This window comes from Octopus sinensis, unplaced genomic scaffold (genome assembly GCF_006345805.1).
Source record: "Octopus sinensis unplaced genomic scaffold, ASM634580v1 Contig14435, whole genome shotgun sequence".
Taxonomy (NCBI): domain Eukaryota; kingdom Metazoa; phylum Mollusca; class Cephalopoda; order Octopoda; family Octopodidae; genus Octopus; species Octopus sinensis.
Window position 1 is genome coordinate 8,542 of NW_021833242.1, and position 27,764 is coordinate 36,305.

General features: G+C 43.4%; 1 protein-coding gene across 1 annotated transcript in view; it reads left to right on the forward strand.

The window, feature by feature from the left end:
• The first annotated feature begins 3,976 nt into the window (after positions 1-3,976).
• Positions 3,977-27,764, forward strand: part of LOC115230082 (Meckel syndrome type 1 protein homolog) — a 57,068-nt gene continuing 33,280 nt past the window's right edge. Inside the window, exons 1-6 of the mRNA XM_036499498.1 lie at positions 3,977-3,987; positions 8,436-8,608; positions 11,298-11,343; positions 12,394-12,430; positions 22,506-22,562; positions 24,454-24,496. Coding sequence (XP_036355391.1) covers positions 3,977-3,987; positions 8,436-8,608; positions 11,298-11,343; positions 12,394-12,430; positions 22,506-22,562; positions 24,454-24,496 — 367 coding nt within the window. The remainder of the gene's footprint in view (positions 3,988-8,435; positions 8,609-11,297; positions 11,344-12,393; positions 12,431-22,505; positions 22,563-24,453; positions 24,497-27,764) is intronic.

Below are 27,764 nucleotides of genomic sequence, written 5' to 3' on the forward strand. Positions count from 1 at the left end.
CTTTATCTGCAATCTCTTGCTCTCTCTCCTCTCTCTCTCTCTCTCTTTCTATGTTCTTTCTCTCTTTCGCTGCTCTCTCTCTCTCTCTCTCTCTGTCATCTTTTGCTCTGGCTCTTTATGTTCTCTCTCTCTCTCTCTCTCTCTGTTTTCTGTCTCTCTCACTACTCTCTCTCTTTTGCTGCTCCCCCCTCTCTCTCTCTCTATTTCACTGCCCTCTCTTCTTCTTTCTTGTTTTTCTTCTTTTGTCTCTCTTCCTCTCTATTCTCTTCAATCTTTTTCTCTCCCCCTCTCCCTTTCTTCTGCCTCTTCTTTACTCTCCCTCTAATTCTTCTGTATCTCTCTAGCTCATCCCTCCCCTCTCTCCCTCTCTCTTTTTTCTCCTCTTTCTCTCTCACTCTCCTCTCTCTCCCACCTTTTTGTCTCTCTCTCTCTCTTCTCTCTCTTGTGTCTCTATCTTTCTCTCTGGCTCCTCTCTCTCCCTACCCCCTCTCTCCTGTCTATATCTCTCTCTTTCTCTCCCTCTTTCTCTCTTCATTTCTCTATCTAGGCTCAGTTGTGTAGCTTGCTTCCCAACCGCACGGTTCTGGGTTCAGTCCCACTGCGTGGCACCTTGGGCAAGTGTTTTCTACTATAACCTCAGACCAACCAAAGCCTTGCGAGTGGATTTGGTAGATGGAAACTGAAAGAAGTCCGTTGTGTGTGTGTGTATATATATATGTGTATGTATATGTTTGTGTGTCTGTATTCGTCCCCCCCCCATCGCTTGATAACGGATGCTGGTGTGTTTACATCCCTGTAACTTAGCGGTTCAGGGAAAGAGACTGATGGAAGAAATATAAGGCTTACAAAGAATAAGTCCTGGGGTCAATTTCTTTCAGTTAAAAGGTGGTGCTCCAGCATGGCCGCAGTCAAATGGCTGAGACAAGTAAAAGAATAGACTATATATTCCTCTCCCCTCCTCTCCCCCTCACATTCTCCATCATCTTCCACCGCTCCCCACTTCTTCTCTCTCATCTCTTTCCTTCTCTCTTCATCTCTTTGCTCCCCCAGTCTTTCTCATGTCTTTTCTCTCTCTCTCATCTCTTCTTCTTCTTCTTCTTCTTCTTCTTCTTTTCCTCTCATCCTCATCTTTACAGTTTCCTTCTCTCTCTCTCTCTCTTTCTCTCTCTTTCTCTCATTCTGTCTCTTTCCTTCTAGCTCCTCTCCCTTCCCTTCACTCACTCTCTCTCTTCCTCTCACTCACTCTTCCTCCCCTTCTCTCTCCCATGTAGGTCTTTCTATTTCTCTGCTCTCCCTCTCTGCTTATCACTTCTATCTCTCTCTCACTCTCTCCCTCTCTCTACATTTCCTTTGCATCTTTTCTTCTCTTTCCTCTCTCTCTCTCTTGTCATTTCTTCCCCTCCCTTACTCTCCTATCTCTTCACCCCTCTCTTTTTCCATCACCTTTTTTCTTTCTTTCTTGCTTTCTTTCTCTCCCTCTCTTTCTCACTCTCTCTTTCTTTCTTTCTCTCTTTCTTTCTTTCTTTCTTTCTTTTTTTTCTTTCTTTCTTTCTCTCTCTATCTCTTTATCGTTTACATCCTCCCCTCTCTCTCTCTCCTTCTCATTCTCTCTCCCTTTACCTCTCCTATCATCTCTCCTTTTCTTCCTCCCTTTTCCTCCTTCCCCTCTTCCTCTTCCTCCTCTTCCTCCCCTCACTCTCTCCCCTCTTCCTCTCCACCCTCTCTCTCTATTTCAGTTTTCCTTTGACTTCTACTTCTCCCCATTTCTCACTTTAACTCTCTCTCTCTCTCTCTCCCTTTCTACTTGCTTTTGCTCTCTGTCTGCCTGTCTGCCTGTCTATCTACCCTGGTTGACGTTGTTGTTGTTGTGGTTGTTGTTCTCTTCTCATCTTCTCGTTTTCCTCCCTTTCCTCCCCCTCCTCCTCCTCCTCCTCCTATGTCTTCTCCTTCACCTCCTCGTCTTTCTCTCCAACTCCTCCGCCTGTGTCTCTTTGGTACTTCCACCATCCCCCCCGCCAACCCTGCCACCCCCACCCCCGCTTCCACAATCTCCTCCCCCACTCCGCCCCAACTCCACCACACCAACTCCCACTCCCACCCCCACAACATAACCCCCACCCCACCCCGAACATCATCATTCAGGAAACATTTACTTTATTACACTCACTCTTCTGGTCATTGATGTTTGTGTGGGGTCAGTCGGTCCATTGTGGAACTGGGGGGTGGGGGGAGGTGGAGGGGAGGAGGTGGTGAAATTCAGACATGCTATTGACGCTCCTCCTCCTCCTCCTCCTCCTCCTCCTCCTACTACTACTATTACTATTACTCCCCTGTCATCACAGATACTACAAGCATCACCACCTCCAACACAACAGTGACAGTGATGACAGGGACCTCCACCACCACTACTACTACTACTACTACTACTACTACTACCGCTACTACTACTACTACTACTACTACCACTACTACCACCACTACTACTACTACTACTACTACTACTACTACTACTCCTGCTGTTACCACTACATCACCACCACCACAACCACCACTACAACTACTACTACTACTACAGCTTTTGCTATACATGGATAATGTTGTTTTCTGCTATATTGCTTTTTATTTCCTTATTCTCCCCCTCAGTCTCATCATTCTGCCCACCCTCATCCTTTAATATTGTCCTTGATGCCACCACCACCACCACCACCACCTCCACCACTACCGCCACCACCACCACCAGCCACCATCATCACTGTGGTAATTGTCGTAAAGTAAATGTCATTGTTGTTATTGTCACCATTACCATCTCATTCCATCTGTCATCTTGTTCTGTCTGTGTTGTTTAACTTGTAATGGTCCAACTGTCTGTCTGTGTCAATCCTCAGTCTATCTTCTATAAATGCCTATCTGTTTATCTTTGATTATCAATCTATCTGACAGTCACTGTCAATCTGTCTCTGACTGTGACTGTCAATGTCTTGCTGTGACTGTCAATCTGTCCATGACTGTCAATTTATCTACCTGTGACCACCAATCTGTCTGGCTATGACTGTCAGCCTGTTTATTTGCCTATGACTTTGATTCTACTTGTGCCTGTCTATGACTGTCAATATTTGTATTTGTGACTATCAATCTGTTTATCTGTGATTGTCAATCTGTGACTGTCAATCTGTCTATTTCTGTCAGTCTGTCTATTCCTGTCAATCTGTCTATTCCTGTCAATCTGTCTATTCCTGTCAATCTGTCTATTCCTGTGAATCCGTCTATTCCTGTGAATCCGTCTATTCCTGTCAATCTGTCTATTCCTGTCAATCTGTCTATGACTGTCACTGTCATTGTCAGTCATCTTCTCTGTCTGTGTCTGTCAATCTGTCTATGACAGTCAGTTTGTCTATTTGTGATTGTCAACCTGTTTAGCTGTTTGCGTCTGTCAATCTGTCTATAACAATCAATTTATCTACCTGTGACCCTCAGTCTGTTTATCTGTTACTGTCTGTGAACCTGTCAATCATTATATTATAGATAGATTGATAGCTTTTTTTTCTTGCTTTATTGCATTTTTTACAGAGATGTACTTGCATAGCAAGTGACTTGGTAAAATTTTGTCAGAACAGGTTGCGGTTTCAAAACAACAAAATTACTTTGACACAAATTAAATTTGTTTAAACAAAACTAAAGGATTTCGTGGCTTACAGATATCTTTCATGCAGCAATTGTTTATATTTTTTACGAAAAACTATTTATTTACATATGGAATTCAATCAAAGTTGACATTTAAAACAGAAGCAAATCTTGTAATATTAAGCATTATAATTTATGTTTAATACACAAATTAACTTTATTCTTTAAAATTTTTTAATATCATTTATAATTTCTTCAAAGAAATGTGACTTTTTATAATAACATGGGATAAAAAAAATAAACTGGACACAGTCCAGCACTTCTTCAGTAATTATATTCTAGATAATAATTCCATATGGCTGTGTGGTAAGTAGCTTGCTAACCAACCACATGGTTCTGGGTTCAGTCCCACTGCGTGGCATCTTGGGCAAGTGTCTTCTGCTATAGCCCCGGGCCGACCAATACCTTGTGAGTGGATTTGGTAGACGGAAACTGAAAGAAGCCTGTCGTATATATGTATATATATATGCGTGTGTGTATATGTTTGTGTGTCTGTGTTTGTCCCCCTAGCATTGCTTGACAACCAATGCTGGTGTGTTTACGTCCTCGTCACTTAGCGTTTCGGCAAAAAGAGACCGATAGAATAAGTACTGGGCTTCCAAAGAATAAGTCCCGGGGTCGAGTTGCTTGACTAAAGGCGGTGCTCCAGCATGGCCGCAGTCAAATGACCGAAACAAGTAAAAGAGTAAAAGAGTAAAAAGAGTAAAAAGAGTATATCAAAGAGAATTTTCCTCAACGATGTTGGTGATTAAACCAGTGTGTGTGTGTAATATCAATGAACCTCCCAACCTTAGAGGCTTACTGTGTCCTTCACCGACATTTTACTTGCTTCACCATCACCATCACCATCATCACTGCTGTTGAAGTTTGTGTCATCATCATCAGCATCATCACCATTATCAATACTGTCATCATCATGATTGTCATCACCACCACCACCATCATCAATCATCATCATCATCACCACCACCACCATCGTCAACCCGCCCCCCCCCACCATCATCATCAGCATCATCATCACCACCACCACCATCATCATCATCATCATCATCACCACCACCACCATCGTCAACCCCCCCCCCCCAACCATCATCACCACCAACACACCCATCACCCCCTTCACCACCACTACCACCACCAACACTGCCACCATCATCAGCATCATCATCATTGTCACCCCACCCCCCACCATCATTATCAACATCATCATTGTCATCATCAACACCACACCGTCACCACCACCACCACCACCACAACCACCACCACCACCACCACCACCACCACCATCATCGTCATCATGTTCGTGATATGACATATAAGAAGAGGTGAACGATCTCAACTTGTTTCTGTATCAAAGAGTACAAGTGGATGCGAGAGTGGTGGTGGTCGTGGTGGTGGTGGCGGTAGCCTACTGCTGCTGCTACTACTACTACTACCAACCACCACCACCACCACCACCACCACTACTACTACAACCATGTACAATGCAATACACAACAAGTGGCACTTGATCTGCTAGAAATAGCAACACAAATTGCTACCAAGTCATGCCTAGCCACTTAAAACAGGAAGGACGCACAAGATGATGTAATCCTCTTCACCGTGTGGCTGTCAGTAATTTGTCACCATCATCACCACCACCACCACACCACCATCATCTCATCATCATCATTATCTCAGCATCTTCGTTGCTATCATTATCAGCATCACCATCATTATCAGCATTATCATTTCCATCACCACCACTATCACCACCACCATCACCATCATCATAACCATCATCATCATCCTCATCAGCACCACCACTGCCATCCCCATCAACACCATCGTCATTACTATTACCACTACGACCACCACTACCATCCTCCTCCTCGTCACCACCACCACCACCACCACAACCACCACCACCACCACCACCACCACCACCACCACCATCATCGTCATCATGTTCGTGATATGACATATAAGAAGAGGTGAACGATCTCAACTTGTTTCTGTATCAAAGAGTACAAGTGGATGCGAGAGTGGTGGTGGTCGTGGTGGTGGTGGCGGTAGCCTACTGCTGCTGCTACTACTACTACTACCACCACCACCACCACCACCACCACCACTACTACTACAACCATGTACAATGCAATACACAACAAGTGGCACTTGATCTGCTAGAAATAGCAACCAAATTGCTACCAAGTCATGGCCTAGCCACTTAAAACAGGAAGGACGCACAAGATGATGTAATCCTCTTCACCAGTGTGGCTGTCAGTAATTTGTCACCATCATCACCACCACCACCACCACCATCATCATCATCATCATCATTATCAGCATCTTCGTTGCTATCATTATCAGCATCACCATCATTATCAGCATTATCATTTCCATCACCACCACTATCACCACCACCATCACCATCATCATAACCATCATCATCATCATCATCATCATCATCACCACCACCACCATCACCATCATCATAACCATCATCATCATCATCACCACCACCACCACCACCACCACCACCACCACACCACCACCACCACCACCACCACCACCCCTGCTGTAGGTGTTGTATCACTTGGTGTTTGTTAATTGGGAAGGCGTTGTTATTGATGACTGCAGCTGGTGGTGGTGACGTTGGTGGTGGTGGTGGTGGTGGTGGTGCCGCCGAGATGTGCCACTGCAGTCGTTAAATTGCATTGGCATCAGCTGTCTGGCAGTGAATGATGGTCACTCAGGTAAAACATGGAAACCTCAGGTGCAGCACTGTCATCTTCATCATCATCAGCATCATCATCAGCAGCAGCTGCAACATCAGCAATAACAACAACAACAACTAACCAACAGGTGTTTACTAAAAAAAGTACCCAAATCTTCTTTTCAGTTTCCGTCTACCAAATCCACTCACAAGGCTTTGGTCGGTCCGAGGCTATAGTAGAAGACACTTGGCCAAGATGCCACGCAGTGGGACTGAACCCGGAACCTGTATATATATATATCTGTTTCTTAAAACAAAGAGAAAAGAAAGACATTTGAAACGAAGGGCAATGACTCTCCTTTCCAGAAAGTTCTCCAAGACAAGAAAACTCTGATGTTTGGAGCATTTGAATGAACTTGCCTTTAGTTCTGCATCAAAATATGTAGTAGTAGTAGTAGTAGTAGATTGTGTCCTTTGTGTGTTTGTGTGTCTGTGTTTGTCCCTCCAACATCACTTGATAACCATGTCCCCCGTAACTTAGCGGTTCAGCAAAAAGGGACTGACAGAATAAGTACTAGGCTTACAAAGAAATAAGTCCTGGAGTTGATTTGTTTGACTAAAGGCGGTGCTCCAGCATGGCCGCAGTCAAATGGCTGAAACAAAAAAAAAAAATGAAATATGTATTTGTATTAGTTGTTTGTTTTTGTTGTTTAGCACCAAGTGTGTCCTGGCTGGGCAGGTTTATAATATCAGACATTCCATTTGTGACCACCTTGTCGTTTTTCTGTTTTCTTGTTTTGAATGCAGTGTACACCAGACTACATTATACTGTGTAATTCTTTGCTTGTTTTGGTGTGATGAAGTATGAGGTGAGGAAGAATAGGTTGCTATTTCTAGCCAGTTGACCGAGCTATTTTGAAGGTGTGATTGGCTTGTGTTGTCTGTTGTTGTTGTAGTGTCCTTGTGAGAGAGAGAGACAGAGACAGAGACAGAGAAGTAAAAGAGAGAAAGGCAAGATGAGAGAGTGGGAGAGGCTGGAGAGATAGAGAGGCAGGAGAGAGAGAGTGGGAGAGGCTGGAGAGAGAGAGAGAGAAGGAGAGGCTGGAGAGATAGAGAGGCAGGAGAGAGAGAGAGTGAGAGAGGCAGGAGAAAGAGACAGAGAGAAGTAAAACAGAGTGAGAAAGGCAGGATGAGAGAGAGAGAGAGAGGCTGGAGTGAGAGAGCGAAAAGCAAGAGTAAAAGAGAGTGAGATAGGCAGGAGTGAGAGAGAGAGAGGGTGAGAAAGAAAAGTAGAAGTAAAAGAGAGGGAAGAGAGAGAGAGGCAAGAAAGATAGCAAGAGAGAGAAAAGCAGGAGTGGTAGAGAGAGTGAGAGAGGCAGGAGAGAGGGAGAGAAAGAGAGAGAGAATTAGATGTGTGTATGTGTGTCTCTCTTTCTATATGTATGTATATATATATGTAAGTATGTATGTATATGTATGTATATATAAGTATGTATGTATATGTATATATGTCTATATGTATGTATGTATATGTATGTATATATAAGTATGTATGTATATGTATATATATATATATGTATATGTATGTATATATATGTAAGTACGTATGTATATGTATGTATATATATGTAAGTATGTATGTATATGTATGTATATATATATGTAAGTATGTATGTATATATATGTATATATATGTAAGTATGTATTTATATGTATGTATATGTATGTATATATATGTAAGTATATATGTATGTATATATATATATGTAAGTATGTATGTATATATATGTATATATATGTAAGTATGTATTTATATGTATGTATATGTATGTATATATATGTAAGTATGTATGTATATGTATATATATATGTAAGTATGTATGTATATATATGTATGTATATGTATGTATATGTATGTATATATATATGTATATATATGTAAGTATGTATTTATATGTATGTATATGTATATATATATATGTAAGTATGTATGTATATGTATGTATATATATATGTAAGTATGTATGTATATATATGTATGTATATGTATGTATATATATGTCACCGTGTCTCTTCATTGTATTTTTTTTTACAATTGCAGCGAGCCTCGTCCAGAAGATGAACGTGTCCTCTGTGCCATAGAAGCTGACTCCAACGGGGTCGTTTCTATCCGTCCTGATTTGAGTAAGGGCAGAAAACCCTACACAATTGGATCTTCTGGACTGGGAAGAGGTGAGTGTGTTCAGCAGATTAAGAAATTTTATGGCCCAAATTTTAAGACCCAAATTCAAACCCTGCAGAAATCAGTTTCTAAGGGCTGATAAAATAAAGGGTCAGCTTTAAGGTTGACTTATGTTGTTGTAAGGTTAGGGTGTAAGGATGGCTGTGTGGTCAAGGGGTTTGCTTCCAAACCCTTGGGGTCAGGTTCAGTCCTCCTGTGTGGAACCTTGGGCAAGTGTTTTATACCATGGCACCACCACTACCACTACTGCCGCTACCACTGTCAGCGCCACTACCAATACCACCACAATCACTGCCACCGATATCACTACCAGCAGCAGCCGTTTGAGAATTTGGACCTGGAGATCTCCATTTCCAGCTACTTCGAGAGCCACCTCCCAGTGGTGTCGGGCATCAACGAAGAGCCCTCGACTACAAGACAACCAAAGTTTTTTATTTTTTTCCAAAGTCTGGGGTCTCCCGCACCTAAGCCCTAGACCATCACCTAATCACCCTTACCCTTCTTGTTGCTTAACAACAACAACAACAGCAGCAGCAGCACCACCACCACCACAATCACCATCACCACCAAGACCACCCCCACCACCCCTCCCACAATCCACCCCAAGAGTAATAGTAATGATAATCCTTTCTGCTATCAATAATAATCACAACAGACATTGTGTCATTGAAGGATTTAAGGAGATTATTGCAGATAGTGTTGTTAGATAACATGCAGGGGTCTGGCCCAAGCAACCATTATTATTATTATTGTTTGTCCCTTTATGTTTTAATTAATTTTTGTCAGCCCTTGTGGCCAATAAACGAATTAATTATTATTATTATTAGTATTATTATTATTAAGGTGGCAAGCTGGTAGAATTGTTGACTTATGTTGTTGTAAGGTTAGGGTGTAAGCATGGCTGTGTGGTCAAGGGGTTTGCTTCCAAACCCTTGGGTGTCAGGTTCAGTCCTCCTGTCTTTATGTTCTGAGTTCAGATTCCGCCGAGGTCGACTTTGCCTTTCATCCTTTCAGGGTCGATAAATTGAGTACCAGTTGCATACCGGGGTCAATCTAATCGACTGCCCCTCTCCCCCAAAAATTTTGGGCCTTGTGCCTAGAGTAGAAACGATTATTATTATTATTATTATTATTATTATTATTATTAGGAGTGGCTGTGTGGTTAGTAGCTTGTTTACCAACCACATGGTTCCAGGTTCAGTCCCACTGCATGGCACCTTGGGCAAGTGTCTTCTGCTATAGCCCCGGGCTGACCAATGCCTTGTGAGTGGATTTGGTAGACGGAAACTGAAAGAAGCCTGTCATATATATGTATATATATATATGTGTGTATGTGTGTCTGTGTTTCTCCCCCTAGCATTGCTTGACAACCATTGCTTGCTGGTGTGTTTACGTCCCCGTCACTTAGCGGTTCGGCAAAAGAGACCGATAGAATAAGTACTGGGCTTACAAAAAGAATAAGTCCCGGGGTCGATTTGCTCGACTAAAAGGCAGTGCTCCAGCATGGCCGCAGTCGAAATGACTGAAACAAGTAAAAGAATAAAAGAATAAAAGAACTATTATTATTATTATTGTTGTTGTTGTTGTTGAAGTCTTCTGTAGACAATGACAGAAGCATGGAGCTCGGTCTTTATTCCAAATACCATGGCATTTTTCATGGCTCTGGGAATGGATCCATCTCCAAGACATTCGGATTTACAATTAATCTGGATAAAAATCTTCTCTGCTTTTTTCTCGTTTGCTGATTTTCTTCTGGTTTTTTTTTTTCCCTTCTTTTTTTTTTCTTCTGTGTATTGCTTTTTGTTGTTTTTGTTTCGTGAGTGTTTTTTTCTCTCTTTTTTTTTGTTTTTATATTTTATGTTGATTTTTTTCTTTTCGTTTTCCTTCTGGATTCTCACATCAAAGGTCACAGAAGGCACTGCCACCCCCCACACTCACACACATTCACACACAGATTCACACACACTCACACACACACTCACACACACACACACACACTCACACACACACATTCACACACACTCACACACACATTCACACACACACACACACTTACACACGCGTTCACACACACACACACATACACTCACACACACATTCACACACATTCACATACAATCACACATACTCACACACACACATATTTACACACACACTCACACACACACTCACATACATTCACACACACTCACACACACACACTTACACACATATTCACACACACTCACATACATTCACACACACTCACACACACACACTTACACACATATTCACACACACACCCACACACACACTCATATACATTCACACACACTCACACACACACACTTACACACATATTCACATACACACACTCACACACACTCTCACACACACACTTACACACATATTCACACACTCACACACATTCACACACTCACACACACATTCACACACACTCACACACACACATATTCACACACACACACACTCACATACATTCACACACACTCACACTCCTTGGCGGAATTTGAACTCAGAACGTAACTCATCTTTAAAAAAATGTCCTAGCGTCGATTTGCTTGACTAAAACCCCTTAAGGTGTTGCTGCAGCATGGCTGCAGTCTAATGATATAGGAATCTCATTTCCGATGCTGTTTCCCATAATTCTTACCTGTCTTCTTCCAATCCTGTTTCCAGATGTCTTTGAATACTCCATTGAACATGCATCGAATGACATCAGTAGGTTCGTACCGTTTATTGTTTCTAAAACCGACTTGTCGTCCCACATCATGGCACCCTTGTAACATCTGACGTAGCTCCTTGTCTCTCCCTGCCCTGCGCTAAATTATTGTCCCCTATATTTACCCTTGATGCTATTATTCACTCTATTCTCGTTCCCTATGTATGCCCTATTGTCCCCTAAAGTAGCACTAGCATGGGGGCTGTAACAGTCTGTTGCTGCATCCACCATTTGTTGGTGGTTCGCTATTCCTACCAGATGACACCTTTGTACCACTCAAGCGACAACCCTTCAACACAGGGGTCTGTTTTGGGTAGTCAGTCCTGGTAAGGATTTTTACAAGGCTCAAGTGCAAATCTGACTGCAACCCCTTTTAGTCACTTTTCACAACACACAGAAGTAACATTGAGTCTATTCTTTGACATGCCACTCCCCACACACCATGTTATACCCTATAACTACCGTCAGGGCTGTTATTGTCCCCTGTTATTATCCCCTTTCTATGCTCTAAATTCAATAATTATTTCCTATTATTGTCCCCTATATATTGCCCTCAGTGCTTTTATTATCCCCTATGACTGCCCTTAACTCTATTAATACTCCCTATAACTACTGTCAGGGCTATTATTGCTCCCTATTATTATCCCCTTTCTATGCTCTAAATTCAATAATTAGCCTCTATGCTCTAAATTCAACAATCCCATCTATGCCCTAAATTCAGTAATCAGCCCCTATTATTGTCCCCTCTGTATACCCTCAATACTTTTATTATCCCCTATGTCTGCCCTTAATTTTATTAATACCCCCATAACTATCGTCAAGACTATTATTACCCCCTTTTTATTATCCCCTATCTATAGCTTAATTCAGTGATTAGCCCCCATTATTGTCCCTTATCATTATCCCCTATCTATGCCTTAAATTCAATGATTAGCCCCTATTATTGCCCCCTATTATTATTATTATTATTATTATTATCTTGTCTATGCCCTAAATGCAGTGATTAGCCCCTATTATTGTCCCCTAATTTCACACCCTATCTTTATGTTTCAGTGACTATTGTGAACAAGAACAGAAAATGTATCGAGAGGTATGTAGCTTTGGTTTGGGTCATCTTGTGGGGTTGGCTGGTACACCTGTGTGTGTGTGTGTGTGTGTGCGTGTGCATGTGGGTGTATCAGTGTGTGTATGTATATGTGTGTGGTTTTCTGTGTGTGTGTGTGTGTGTGTGTGTGCATGTGGGTGTATCAGTGTGTGTATGTATATGTGTGTGGTTTTTTCTGTTGTGTGGTGTGTGTGTGTGTGTGCATGTGGGTGTATCAGTGTGTGTATGTATATGTGTGTGGTTTTCTGTGTGTGTGTGTGTGTGTGTGCATGTGGGTGTATCAGTGTGTGTATGTATATGTGTGGTTTTCTGTGTGTGTGTGTGTGTGTGTGTGCATGTGGGTGTATCAGTGTGTGTATGTATATGTGTGTGGTCTTCTGTGTGTGTGTGTGTGTGTGTGTGTGTGTGCGTGTGCATGTGGGTGTATCAGTGTGTGTATGTATAGGTGTGGTCTTCTGTGTGTGTGTGTGTGTGGTTCTCTATGTGCAGGTGCACGCGCATGTGTGTGTTCATACTGTGTGTATGTGTGTGGTTTTCTACATGCATGTATGTATGTGTGTTTGTGTGTGTGTGTGTATACATCAGAGTATGTGTGTGTGTGTGTAGTTTCCTATGTGTGCACATGCGTTTGAATGTGCGTGTCGACAGTTCTTGTTGACATTGTGACAAATTGCTTTGCCCTTTCTGAGGGCACAGCAATTGAATATGAAAGCCCCTTACCTGGAAAGTGTATGGAAACCTCTTACCAGGAAAGAGTATGAAAGCCCCTTACCTGGAAAGAGTATGGAAACCTCTTACCAGGAAAGAGTATGAAAGCCCCTTACCTGGAAAGTGTATGGAAACCTCTTACCAGGAAAGAGTATGAAAGCCCCTTACCTGGAAAGAGTATGGAAACCTCTTACCAGGAAAGAGTATGAAAGCCCCTTACCTGGAAAGAGTATGGAAACCTCTTACCTGGAAAGAGTATGAAAGCCCCTTACCTGGAAAGTGTATGGAAACCTCTTACCAGGAAAGAGTATGAAAGCCCCTTACCTGGAAAGAGTATGGAAACCTCTTACCAGGAAAGAGTATGAAAGCCCCTTACCTGGAAAGAGTATGGAAACCTCTTACCTGGAAAGAGTATGAAAGCCCCTTACCTGGAAAGTGTATGGAAACCTCTTACCAGGAAAGAGTATGAAAGCCCCTTACCTGGAAAAGTATGGAAACCTCTTACCAGGAAAGAGTATGAAAGCACCTTACCTGGAAAGAGTATGGAAACCTCTTACCAGGAAAGAGTATGAAAGCCCCTTACCTGGAAAGAGTATGGAAACCTCTTACCTGGAAAGAGTATGAAAGCCCCTTACCTGGAAAGTGTATGGAAACCTCTTACCAGGAAAGAGTATGAAAGCCCCTTACCTGGAAAGAGTATGGAAAACTCTTACCTGGAAAGAGTATGAAAGCCCCTTACCTGGAAAGTGTATGGAAACCTCTTACCAGGAAAGAGTATGAAAGCCCCTTACCTGGAAAGAGTATGGAAACCTCTTACGAGGAAAGAGTATGAAAGCCCCTTACCTGGAAAGAGTATGGAAACCTCTTACCTGGAAAGAGTATGAAAGCCCCTTACCTGGAAAGTGTATGGAAACCTCTTACCAGGAAAGAGTATGAAAGCCCCTTACCTGGAAAGAGTATGGAAACCTCTTACCAGGAAAGAGTATGAAAGCCCCTTACCTGGAAAGAGTATGGAAACCTCTTACCTGGAAAGTGTATGAAAGCCCCTTACCTGGAAAGTGTATGGAAACCTCTTACCAGGAAAGAGTATGAAAGCCCCTTACCTGGAAAGAGTATGGAAACCTCTTACCAGGAAAGAGTATGAAAGCCCCTTACCTGGAAAGAGTATGGAAACCTCTTACCAGGAAAGAGTATGAAAGCCCCTTACCTGGAAAGAGTATGGAAACCTCTTACCAGGAAAGAGTATGAAAGCCCCTTACCTGGAAGAGTATGGAAACCTCTTACCTGGAAAGTGTATGAAAGCCCCTTACCTGGAAAGTGTATGGAAACCTCTTACCAGGAAAGAGTATGAAAGCCCCTTACCTGGAAAGAGTATGGAAACCTCTTACCAGGAAAGAGTATGAAAGCCCCTTACCTGGAAAGAGTATGGAAACCTCTTACCAGGAAGAGTATGAAAGCCCCTTACCTGGAAAGTGTATGGAAACCTCTTACCAGGAAAGAGTATGAAAGCCCCTTACCTGGAAAGAGTATGGAAACCTCTTACCTGGAAAGAGTATGAAAGCCCCTTACCTGGAAAGTGTATGGAAACCTCTTACCAGGAAAGAGTATGAAAGCCCCTTACCTGGAAAGAGTATGGAAACCTCTTACCAGGAAAGAGTATGAAAGCACCTTACCTGGAAAGAGTATGGAAACCTCTTACCAGGAAAGAGTATGAAAGCCCCTTACCTGGAAAGAGTATGGAAACCTCTTACCTGGAAAGAGTATGAAAGCCCCTTACCTGGAAAGTGTATGGAAACCTCTTACCAGGAAAGAGTATGAAAGCCCCTTACCTGGAAAGAGTATGGAAAACTCTTACCTGGAAAGAGTATGAAAGCCCCTTACCTGAAAGTGTATGGAAACCTCTTACCAGGAAAGAGTATGAAAGCCCCTTACCGGAAGAGTATGGAAACCTCTTACGAGGAAAGAGTATGAAAGCCCCTTACCTGGAAAGAGTATGGAAACCTCTTACCTGGAAAGAGTATGAAACCCCTTACCTGGAAAGTGTATGGAAACCTCTTACCAGGAAAGAGTATGAAAGCCCCTTACCTGGAAAGAGTATGGAAACCTCTTACCAGGAAAGAGTATGAAAGCCCCTTACCTGGAAAGAGTATGGAAACCTCTTACCTGGAAAGTGTATGAAAGCCCCTTACCTGGAAAGTGTATGGAAACCTCTTACCAGGAAGAGTATGAAAGCCCCTTACCTGGAAAGAGTATGGAAACCTCTTACCAGGAAAGAGTATGAAAGCCCCTTACCTGGAAAGAGTATGGAAACCTCTTACCAGGAAAGAGTATGAAAGCCCCTTACCTGGAAAGAGTATGGAAACCTCTTACCAGGAAAGAGTATGAAAGCCCCTTACCTGGAAAGAGTATGGAAACCTCTTACCTGGAAAGTGTATGAAAGCCCCTTACCTGGAAAGTGTATGGAAACCTCTTACCAGGAAAGAGTATGAAAGCCCCTTACCTGAAAGAGTATGGAAACCTCTTACCAGGAAAGAGTATGAAAGTCCCTTACCTGGAAAGAGTATGGAAACCTCTTACCAGGAAAGAGTATGAAAGCCCCTTACCTGGAAAGAGTATGGAAACCTCTTACCAGGAAAGAGTATGAAAGCCCCTTACCTGAAAGAGTATGGAAACCTCTTACCAGGAAAGAGTATGAAAGCCCCTTACCTGAAAGAGTATGGAAACCTCTTACCTGGAAAGTGTATGAAAGCCCCTTACCTGGAAAGTGTATGGAAACCTCTTACCAGGAAAGAGTATGAAAGCCCCTTACCTGGAAAGAGTATGGAAACCTCTTACCAGGAAAGAGTATGAAAGCCCCTTACCTGGAAAGAGTATGGAAACCTCTTACCAGGAAAGAGTATGAAAGCCCCTTACCTGGAAAGAGTATGGAAACCTCTTACCAGGAAAGAGTATGAAGCCCCTTACCTGGAAAGAGTATGGAAACCTCTTACCAGGAAAGAGTATGAAGCCCCTTACCTGGAAAGAGTATGGAAACCTCTTACCTGGAAAGTGTATGAAAGCCCCTTACCTGGAAAGTGTATGGAAACCTCTTACCAGGAAAGAGTATGAAAGCCCCTTACCTGGAAAGAGTATGGAAACCTCTTACCAGGAAAGAGTATGAAAGCCCCTTACCTGGAAAGAGTATGGAAACCTCTTACCAGGAAAGAGTATGAAAGCCCCTTACCTGGAAAGAGTATGGAAACCTCTTACCAGGAAAGAGTATGAAAGCCCCTTACCTGGAAAGAGTATGGAAACCTCTTACCAGGAAAGAGTATGAAAGCCCCTTACCTGGAAAGAGTATGGAAACCTCTTACCAGGAAAGAGTATGAAAGCCCCTTACCTGGAAAGAGTATGGAAACCTCTTACCTGGAAAGTGTATGAAAGCTCCTTACCTGGAAAGTGTATGGAAACCTCTTACCAGGAAAGAGTATGAAAGCCCCTTACCTGGAAAGAGTATGGAAACCTCTTACCAGGAAAGAGTATGAAAGCCCCTTACCTGGAAAGAGTATGGAAACTTCTTACCAGGAAAGAGTATGAAAGCCCCTTACCTGGAAAGAGTATGGAAACCTCTTACCAGGAAAGAGTATGATAGCCCCTTACCTGGAAAGAGTATGGAAACCTCTTACCAGGAAAGAGTATGAAAGCCCCTTACCTGGAAAATGAGGTGAGAGTTGGTGACAGGAAGAATGTGCAGTCATAAACTCCTACTTCAGGTAATTGCCCCACCTCATTGTCCAAACCAATCCTAAAAGATCATCTCTTTGTATTTATTCAATTGAATTTATTTCAGATCCTTGTGAGTCATTGCTTTTCATAACCACACATGAGAAAGAGGAAGTAATGACAGGAATGACCTTGTTGACTGTGTCTTATCACCTGTTACCTGTCACCTGTCAGACAGCTGAGTGGAGATTAGGGGGTTGAGAACCTATGACCTTGGGAGTGGTGGCTTGGAGTTCAGCTTGGCCTCTGTGTGTGTGTGTGAGTGTGTGTGTGTGTGTGTGAATGTAAGAGTAAAGACTGATGTGAAATGGCTGAAGGACATACTAAGGAATGTTGAATCAGGACTAATGAATATTGAGTCAGGACTAATGAATATTGAGTCAGGACTAATGAATGTTGTGTCAGGACTAATGAATATTGAGTCAGGGCTCTGTAAATCGCAGGGAGTAAGGTTAATGAGTTCGTCATTTGACATTCTAGTTATAACATACCTAAGGGGACATACACACACACACACACACACACACACACACACACACACACACACACACACACACACACACACACACACAAACACACACACACACAAACAGCCACCCACCACCCTCTCACACACTCATAAATTTGTAGTGAAATTAATGTGCAAAAGGCTGAGTACTCCACAGATATGTGTACCCTTAATAAGTTCCCAGGGAGATCAGCATAACATACAAAATTTGACAAGGCTGGCCCTTTTTTTATTACAGGTACAAATCAGTTTTGCCAGTTGAGTGAATTTGGAGCAATGTGAACTAAAGTGTCTTGCTCAAGAACATATTGCACCACCTGGAATTGAATTCATGACCTTGAGATCATGATCCAAATACCCTAACCATACATATAGCTAACGGAGGCAAAGTGGTTGAGTTCCTTTCAAGTGTTGGGCCTCACAGAAGCAATAAATGAGATTTTTGGCATTATTCCGTGCTTGTGAAGAAGACCCATAAAGCTGACCAAAATCGCAGTCATGGCAGATACAGGTGTCACGCAAATGGCATCCGAACATTGGGCCTCACAAAGGCAAGGACCAAGATCATTTGGCATTATGTTGGGCTTCAAGCATTGGGTCTTATGGAGGCAAGGACCAAGACCTTTGGCATTATGCTGAGTTTCGAGTGTTGGGTCTTATGGAGGCAAGGACCAAGACCTTGGCATTATGCTGGGTTTTGAGTGTTGGGTCTTATGGAGGCAAGGACCAAGACCTTGGCATTATGCTGGGTTTTGAGTGTTGGGTCTTATGGAGGCAAGGACCAAGACCTTGGCATTATGCTGGGTTTTGAGTGTTGGGTCTTATGGAGGCAAGGACCAAGACCTTGGCATTATGCTGGGTTTTGAGTGTTGGGCCTTATGGAGGCAAGGACCAAGACCTTGGCATTATGCTGGGTTTTGAGTGTTGGGCCTTATGGAGGCAAGGACCAAGACCTTGGCATTATGCTGGGTTTTGAGTGTTGGGCCTTATGGAGGCAAGGACCAAGACCTTGGCATTATGCTGGGTTTTGAGTGTTGGGCCTTATGGAGGCAAGGACCAAGACCATGGCATTATGCTGGTTTTGAGTGTTGGGCCTTATGGAGGCAAGGACCAAGACCTTGGCATTATGCTGGGTTTTGAGTGTTGGGTCTTATGGAGGCAAGGACCAAGACCATGGCATTATGCTGGGTTTTGAGTGTTGGGCCTTATGGAGGCAAGGACCAAGACCTTGGCATTATGCTGGGTTTTGAGTGTTGGGTCTTATGGAGGCAAGGACCAAGACCTTGGCATTATGCTGGGTTTTGAGTGTTGGGCCTTATGGAGGCAAGGACCAAGACCTTGGCATTATGCTGGGTTTTGAGTGTTGGGCCTTATGGAGGCAAGGACCAAGACCATGGCATTATGCTGGGTTTTGAGTGTTGGGCCTTATGGAGGCAAGGACCAAGACCTTGGCATTATGCTGGGTTTTGAGTGTTGGGTCTTATGGAGGCAAGGACCAAGACCATGGCATTATGCTGGGTTTTGAGTGTTGGGCCTTATGGAGGCAAGGACCAAGACCTTGGCATTATGCTGGGTTTTGAGTGTTGGGTCTTATGGAGGCAAGGACCAAGACCATGGCATTATGCTGGGTTTTGAGTGTTGGGCCTTATGGAGGCAAGGACCAAGACCTTGGCATTATGCTGGGTTTTGAGTGTTGGGTCTTATGGAGGCAAGGACCAAGACCTTGGCATTATGCTGGGTTTTGAGTGTTGGGCCTTATGGAGGCAAGGACCAAGACCATGGCATTATGCTGGTTTTGAGTGTTGGGCCTTATGGAGGCAAGGACCAAGACCTTGGCATTATGCTGGGTTTTGAGTGTTGGGTCTTATGGAGGCAAGGACCAAGACCTTGGCATTATGCTGGGTTTTGAGTGTTGGGCCTTATGGAGGCAAGGACCAAGACCATGGCATTATGCTGGGTTTTGAGTGTTGGGCCTTATGGAGGCAAGGACCAAGACCTTGGCATTATGCTGGGTTTTGAGTGTTGGTCTTATGGAGGCAAGGACCAAGACCTTGGCATTATGCTGGGTTTTGAGTGTTGGGCCTTATGGAGGCAAGGACCAAGACCATGGCATTATGCTGGGTTTTGAGTGTTGGGCCTTATGGAGGCAAGGACCAAGACCTTGGCATTATGCTGGGTTTTGAGTGTTGGGTCTTATGGAGGCAAGGACCAAGACCTTGGCATTATGCTGGGTTTTGAGTGTTGGGCCTTATGGAGGCAAGGACCAAGACCATGGCATTATGCTGGTTTTGAGTGTTGGGCCTTATGGAGGCAAGGACCAAGACCTTGGCATTATGCTGGGTTTTGAGTGTTGGGTCTTATGGAGGCAAGACCAAGACCATGGCATTATGCTGGTTTTGAGTGTTGGGTCTTATGGAGGCAAGGACCAAGACCTTGGCATTATGCTGGGTTTTGAGTGTTGGGCCTTATGGAGGCAAGGACCAAGACCTTGGCATTATGCTGGGTTTTGAGTGTTGGGTCTTATGGAGGCAAGGACCAAGACCTTGGCATTATGCTGGGTTTTGAGTGTTGGGTCTTATGGAGGCAAGGACCAAGACCTTGGCATTATGCTGGGTTTTGAGTGTTGGGTCTTATGGAGGCAAGGACCAAGACCTTGGCATTATGCTGGGTTTTGAGTGTTGGGCCTTATGGAGGCAAGGACCAAGACCATGGCATTATGCTGGGTTTTGAGTGTTGGGCCTTATGGAGGCAAGGACCAAGACCTTGGCATTATGCTGGGTTTTGAGTGTTGGGCCTTATGGAGGCAAGGACCAAGACCATGGCATTATGCTGGGTTTTGAGTGTTGGGCCTTATGGAGGCAAGGACCAAGACCTTGGCATTATGCTGGGTTTTGAGTGTTGGGTCTTATGGAGGCAAGGACCAAGACCTTGGCATTATGCTGGGTTTTGAGTGTTGGGCCTTATGGAGGCAAGGACCAAGACCATGGCATTATGCTGGGTTTTGAGTGTTGGGCCTTATGGAGGCAAGGACCAAGACCTTGGCATTATGCTGGGTTTTGAGTGTTGGGTCTTATGGAGGCAAGGACCAAGACCATGGCATTATGCTGGGTTTTGAGTGTTGGGTCTTATGGAGGCAAGGACCAAGACCATGGCATTATGCTGGGTTTTGAGTGTTGGGCCTTATGGAGGCAAGGACCAAGACCATGGCATTATGCTGGGTTTTGAGTGTTGGGCCTTATGGAGGCAAGGACCAAGACCTTGGCATTATGCTGGGTTTTGAGTGTTGGTCTTATGGAGGCAAGGACCAAGACCTTGGCATTATGCTGGGTTTTGAGTGTTGGGCCTTATGGAGGCAAGGACCAAGACCATGGCATTATGCTGGGTTTTGAGTGTTGGGCCTTATGGAGGCAAGGACCAAGACCTTGGCATTATGCTGGGTTTTGAGTGTTGGGTCTTATGGAGGCAAGGACCAAGACCATGGCATTATGCTGGGTTTTGAGTGTTGGGCCTTATGGAGGCAAGGACCAAGACCATGGCATTATGCTGGGTTTTGAGTGTTGGGCCTTATGGAGGCAAGGACCAAGACCTTGGCATTATGCTGGGTTTTGAGTGTTGGGTCTTATGGAGGCAAGGACCAAGACCTTGGCATTATGCTGGGTTTTGAGTGTTGGGTCTTATGGAGGCAAGGACCAAGACCTTGGCATTATGCTGGGTTTTGAGTGTTGGGTCTTATGGAGGCAAGGACCAAGACCATGGCATTATGCTGGGTTTTGAGTGTTGGGCCTTATGGAGGCAAGGACCAAGACCATGGCATTATGCTGGGTTTTGAGTGTTGGGCCTTATGGAGGCAAGGACCAAGACCTTGGCATTATGCTGGTTTTGAGTGTTGGGTCTTATGGAGGCAAGGACCAAGACCTTGGCATTATGCTGGGTTTTGAGTGTTGGGCCTTATGGAGGCAAGGACCAAGACCATGGCATTATGCTGGTTTTGAGTGTTGGGCCTTATGGAGGCAAGGACCAAGACCTTGGCATTATGCTGGGTTTTGAGTGTTGGGTCTTATGGAGGCAAGGACCAAGACCATGGCATTATGCTGGGTTTTGAGTGTTGGGCCTTATGGAGGCAAGGACCAAGACCATGGCATTATGCTGGGTTTTGAGTGTTGGGCCTTATGGAGGCAAGGACCAAGACCTTGGCATTATGCTGGGTTTTGAGTGTTGGGTCTTATGGAGGCAAGGACCAAGACCTTGGCATTATGCTGGGTTTTGAGTGTTGGGCCTTATGGAGGCAAGGACTGAGGCCTTTGGCATTATGTTGTGCTTGAGAAGAAGACCCATCAAGCTGAGAAAAGTCTCAGTCATGGCAGATTCCAGTGTCACGCAAATGGCATCCATGCTTGTTGCACTTAAAAGCACCTTTCAAGCATTGGGCCTCATGGAAGCAAGGACCTCTGGCATTATGCTGGGCTTCAAGCGTTTGGCCTTATGGAGGCGATGACCAAGACCTTTGGCATAATGTCGTGCTTGAGAAGAAGACCCATCAAGCTGAGCATAATCATGGCCATGGTAGATACAGGTGTCATGCTAATTGGCACCCATGCTGGTTGTGTGTAAAAGCACCCGTTACACTATTGGAGTGGTTGGCTTTAGTGGTTTTGTGTAGAGATAAGCTCACTCCCTCCATCAGATTGACATTACCTGTACAGGTGCAACTGGGTGCCACATGTCAGATGATGAAATAATGATCACAGAGCAACGTGAAATGAAGTGCTTGCTCAAGAACACAACACAACACAATGCCCAGTCTGGGAATCGAACCCATGATCTTGCAATCACGAGTGCAACACCCTAACCACTAAACCAAATCCTGAAGGAATTGTGGGTTAGAGTTAGGGAATGCTGGCAAAGGGTTGGGCTTTCACAAATGGTGTAGTTATAACCAATTAGAAATATCTAGGCTGAAAAAACATCTGGTGTGTTAGAGCCAACTTTGCTGTTATGTTTTCATGAGCAGGCGTCCCTGGGTGAGTGTGTTTCCTCCCTCCTTTCCCTGGTCATTCACACAGTTTCTTCTCTCTGTTGCAGCTCTACCAGCGCCACAACAGTCTTCTGGCCACGTTTATTGGAAAAGAATTCGAAACGGTAAGACAGTTCCTCTTTCTTTAAATTCTGTTGGTTCTTGGGGTTTATTTCAGGTTAATGGGAAATCGATGAAGACCACAAAATCTCATCTGTCTGTCTGTTTCTCTGTCTCTATGTCGACTTGCCTGCCTGTCTACATACCTATTTCTTTATTACCCACAAGGGGCTAAACATAGAGGAGACAAACAAGGACAGACATAGGTATTAAGTCGATTATATCGACCCCAGTGCGTAACTGGTACTTAATTTATCGACCCCGAAAGGATGAAAGGCAAATCGACCTCGGTGGAATTTGAACTCAGAATGTAACGGCAGACGAAATACCGCTAAGCATTCCGTCTGGCGTGCTATCGTTTCTGCCAGCTCACCACCCTCTGAATACCTATCTACCACCTGCCTCTCTGTCTGTCTGTCTCTGCTTGCCCACCTACTTACCTACCTACCTACCTACCTGCCTACATGTCTGTCTGTTTAAAATTTAAAATAATAAGGATGAAAAATTGAATATTAATTTGATTAATATGAATTTAAAACCAGTGGTGTAACATATAAGACCATAGCGGATCTTCTTCTAGCATAATGGATGGATGTCCAGTTACAGTTCATCCCTATTATGTAATAGTTTCACTTTAATAGTTGCAGTATTAAAGTGAAAGCATGTGACATTACAATAGAGAGATGTTTTTGTTTCACTTTTGATGCGTAATATTGAAATAGTGGAGAAGATATGATATTGCTGTGGGCTCACCCTAGGCAAGAAGTTAAAATTTTTGCCCATGACACTCCCCGGACCCTAAGTAAGGCATGTGTAAAATTCGAATGAAATTGGTTGTGTAGTTCTCAAGTTTCAGGGATTCACATAGACAGACAGACACACATTCTCAGTTTTATATATATAGATATATATATACACATATATGGTCAAGTGCTTAGACTGTTGGTACAACTTTTCTCTCCACCCAATGGTTGCATCCTCAATGCTCCACCGAGGGAAGAGTAAGGGGGTTGATAGCCAGATTTTGGGGGAAAATGAAAGCTTATTTTGGGAGTATTTCATTTTTCGAGTCTTTCCCAATAAGATGCTGACTACAATGGCACAAAATAACGACGACAACAACAACTAGAACTGCATTATTTGAGAAAGTTTCCCTTATAAATGGCGGTGGGGGGGATGGGGGGAAGTATTCAAGATTTCTTACTTGGATAATTTGTTTACTACTACTACTACTACTACTACTACTACTACTACTGCTGCTGCTGCTGCTGTTGCTGCTGCTGCTGCTACTGTAACAGCAACAGCAACAACTACTTTAACTGCTGCTGCTGCTACTACTACCACTACTACCACCATTACTAAAACCACCACCATCACTACTACTACTACTACTACTTCTACTACTACTATCATTACTACAACTACCACCACCACCATCATCACTACTACTACTACTACTACTACTACTACTACTACTACTACCATTACTACAACTACTACCACCACAATGACAACCACCATCTCCACCACCACCACCACCCCTCACCTGCAACACACACGTTTACTCTGGGAACCTCTTTGCATCAAGACTACTGCAGCATCAACACTTCTTACTGCTACTTCTGCTACTGCTACTACTACCACTACTACTACCACTACTACTACTGTGGAGCACCGGATGACCTTAAACTGCACCAGACACACACACACACACACACACGCGTGCGCATGTGCACCTGCAGCAGGTGCTGCTGCTGTTGCTGTGGCTGCATAGATGTGCACCTGCATCTGGTCGTTGTTGTTGTTGATGTTGTTGTTGTTGTTGTTGTTGATGTTGTTGTTGTTGTTGCACCTTGGTGAATAATTAATCAGTTGTTTTCTCGTTTGTCTTTCCAGGTCGAAAGAAACGTGTTGAGGGTCATGCTGTTTGGAGAGATCGGTAAGTTTAGGGGTGCGGGGGTGGGGGTGGGGGGTTAATTGGTGGTGGGGATGGTGGTGGTGGCGGGTGGGGGGGGGGTTGGGTTGTAGGTGTCGGCAGGGGTGGTGGTGTTGGTGTTGATAGAATTGGGAGTTGTTGTTGGTGGTGGTGGTGGTGGTTGGCTTTGTTTCTCATGAATACCGTCACCCCCCACCCTCCTTCTCACCACCTCCACCACCACCACCACCACTGACCTAACCACCACCCCAAACATCATCGTCATCATCATCATCATCACCATCATTGTCATCATCAACATTATTACCGACAGCAGCACCCCAACCATCATCATCATCATCATCATCATCATCATCATCATATATCACCATTGCAAACATCCCCCCCACCACCACCACTGGTAACATCATTATATCATCATCATCATCATCATCATCATCATCACCACCACCACCAACAGCACCAAGGTTGTCATCTTCGTCATCATCATCGACAACTGTATCAGCCCAAGCTGCCTCCACCTTCAACATCAATAAAGTCGTCGATGTCGGCGTTCTCCTCCTCCTCCTCCTCCTCCTCCTCCTCCTCCTCCTCCTCCCCATCTGTCACATCATTGTCATCACTACCACCACCACCACATCTCCTGTCTCACCACAACTACCACCGCCACCATCATCATAGTCATCGTCGGAGTCACCAACATCACCTCCGCCACCACCACCACCATCTGCAAAACCAGCACCGTTATCATCATCATCAGCATTATTGTTGCCATTGTCAACACTGCCACCATCACCACCACCACCACCATCATCATCACCATTACTTTTGTTGTCAATGCTACGACCACCACCACCACCACCACCACCACTACCATCACTACCACCACTTCCACTACCACCTCCACTACCATCATCCTCAAATCTTGTGAATGGAATCATTAAATATTTAATTCTCTGTTAATTAAAAAATTACCTGCCACCTCTGTCATTTTTTCTCGTTGTAATCGACATCTCCACCATTGCTCGTTTAATATTTAAATATTTAATCAAATTCTGTATTGAACAAATTCATTTCAAGTTCTCCTTGTTCAACATCTAGCATCTTATTAAGGTAGCCAGTCCTTTGAGGTGCTAGATTTAAATATTTAGTAAAGGTAGCTGGTCCTTTGAGGTGCTAGATTTAAATATTTAGTAAAGGTAGCTGGTCCTTTAAGGTGCTAGATTTAAATATTTAGTAAAGGTAGCTGGTCCTTTAAGGTGCTAGATTTAAATATTTAGTAAAGGTAGCTGGTCCTTTAAGGTGCTAGATTTAAATATTTAGTAAAGGTAGCTGGTCCTTTAAGGTGCTAGATTTAGCATTTAGTGAAGGTAGCCAGTCCTTTAAGGTGCTAGATTTAGCATTTAGTAAAGGTAGCTAGTCCTTTAAGGTGCTAGATTTAGCATTTAGTGAAGGTAGCTGGTCCTTTAAGGTGCTAGATTTAGCATTTAGTGAAGGTAGCTGGTCCTTTAAGGTGCTAGATTTAGCATTTAGTAAAGGTAGCTGGTCCTTTAAGGTGCTAGATTTAGCATTTAGTGAAGGTAGCCAGTCCTTTAAGTTGGTAGATTTAGCATTTAGTGAAGGTAGCCAGTCCTTTAAGGTGCTAGATTTAGCATTTAGTGAAGGTAGCTGGTCCTTTAAGGTGCTAGATTTAGCATTTAGTGAAGGTAGCCAGTCCTTTAAGGTGATAGATTTAGCATTTAGTGAAGGTAGCCAGTCCTTTAAGGTGATAGATTTAGCATTTAGTGAAGGTAGCCAGTCCTTTAAGGTGCTAGATTTAGCATTTAGTAAAGGTAGCTGGTCCTTTAAGGTGCTAGATTTAGCATTTAGTGAAGGTAGCTGGTCCTTTAAGGTGCTAGATTTTAATATTTAGTGAAGGTAGCTGGTCCTTTAAGGTGCTAGATTTAGCATTTAGTGAAGGTAGCTGGTCCTTTAAGGTGCTAGATTTTAATATTTAGTGAAGGTAGCTGGTCCTTTGGGGTGCTAGATTTTAATATTTAGTGATGGTAGCTAGTCCTTTAAGGTGCTAGATTTTAATATTTAGTAAAGGTAGCTGGTCCTTTATAGTGCTATATTTAGCATTTAGTGAAGGTAGCCAGTCCTTTAAGGTGCTAGATTTAGCATTTAGTGAAGGTAGCCAGTCCTTTAAGGTGCTAGATTTAGCATTTAGTGAAGGTAGCCAGTCCTTTAAGGTGCTAGATTTAGCATTTAGTGAAGGTAGCTGGTCCTTTAAGGTGCTAGATTTAGCATTTAGTGAAGGTAGCCAGTCCTTTAAGGTGCTAGATTTAGCATTTAATGAAGGTAGCCAGTCCTTTAAGGTGCTAGATTTAGCATTTAGTAATGGTAGCTGATCCTTTAAGGTGCTAGATTTTAATATTTAGTGAAGGTAGCTGGTCCTTTATGGTGCTAGATTTAGCATTTAGTGAAGGTAGCCAGTCCTTTAAGGTGCTAGATTTAGCATTTAATGAAAGTAGCCAGTCCTTTAAGGTGCTAGATTTAGCATTTAGTAAAGGTAGCTGGTCCTTTAAAGTGCTAGATTTTAATATTTAGTGAAGGTAGCTGGTCCTTTATGGTGCTAGATTTAGCATTTAGTGAAGGTAGCCAGTCCTTTGAGGTGCTAGATTTAGCATTTAGTAAAGGTAGCTGGTCCTTTAAAGTGCTAGATTTTAATATTTAGTGAAGGTAGCTGGTCCTTTATGGTGCTAGATTTAGCATTTAGTGAAGGTAGCCAGTCCTTTAAGGTGCTAGATTTAGCATTTAATGAAGGTAGCCAGTCCTTTAAGGTGCTAGATTTAGCATTTAGTAAAGGTAGCTGATCCTTTAAGGTGCTAGATTTTAATATTTAGTGAAGGTAGCTGGTCCTTTATGGTGCTAGATTTAGCATTTAGTGAAGGTAGCCAGTCCTTTAAGGTGCTAGATTTAGCATTTAATGAAAGTAGCCAGTCCTTTAAGGTGCTAGATTTAGCATTTAGTGAAGGTAGCCAGTCCTTTAAGGTGCTAGATTTAGCATTTAGTGAAGGTAGCTGGTCCTTTAAAGTGCTAGATTTTAATATTTAGTGAAGGTAGCTGGTCCTTTATGGTGCTAGATTTAGCATTTAGTGAAGGTAGCCAGTCCTTTAAGGTGCTAGATTTAGCATTTAGTAAAGGTAGCTGGTCCTTTAAGGTGCTAGATTTAGCATTTAGTGAAGGTAGCTAGTCCTTTAAGGTGCTAGATTTAGCATTTAATGAAGGT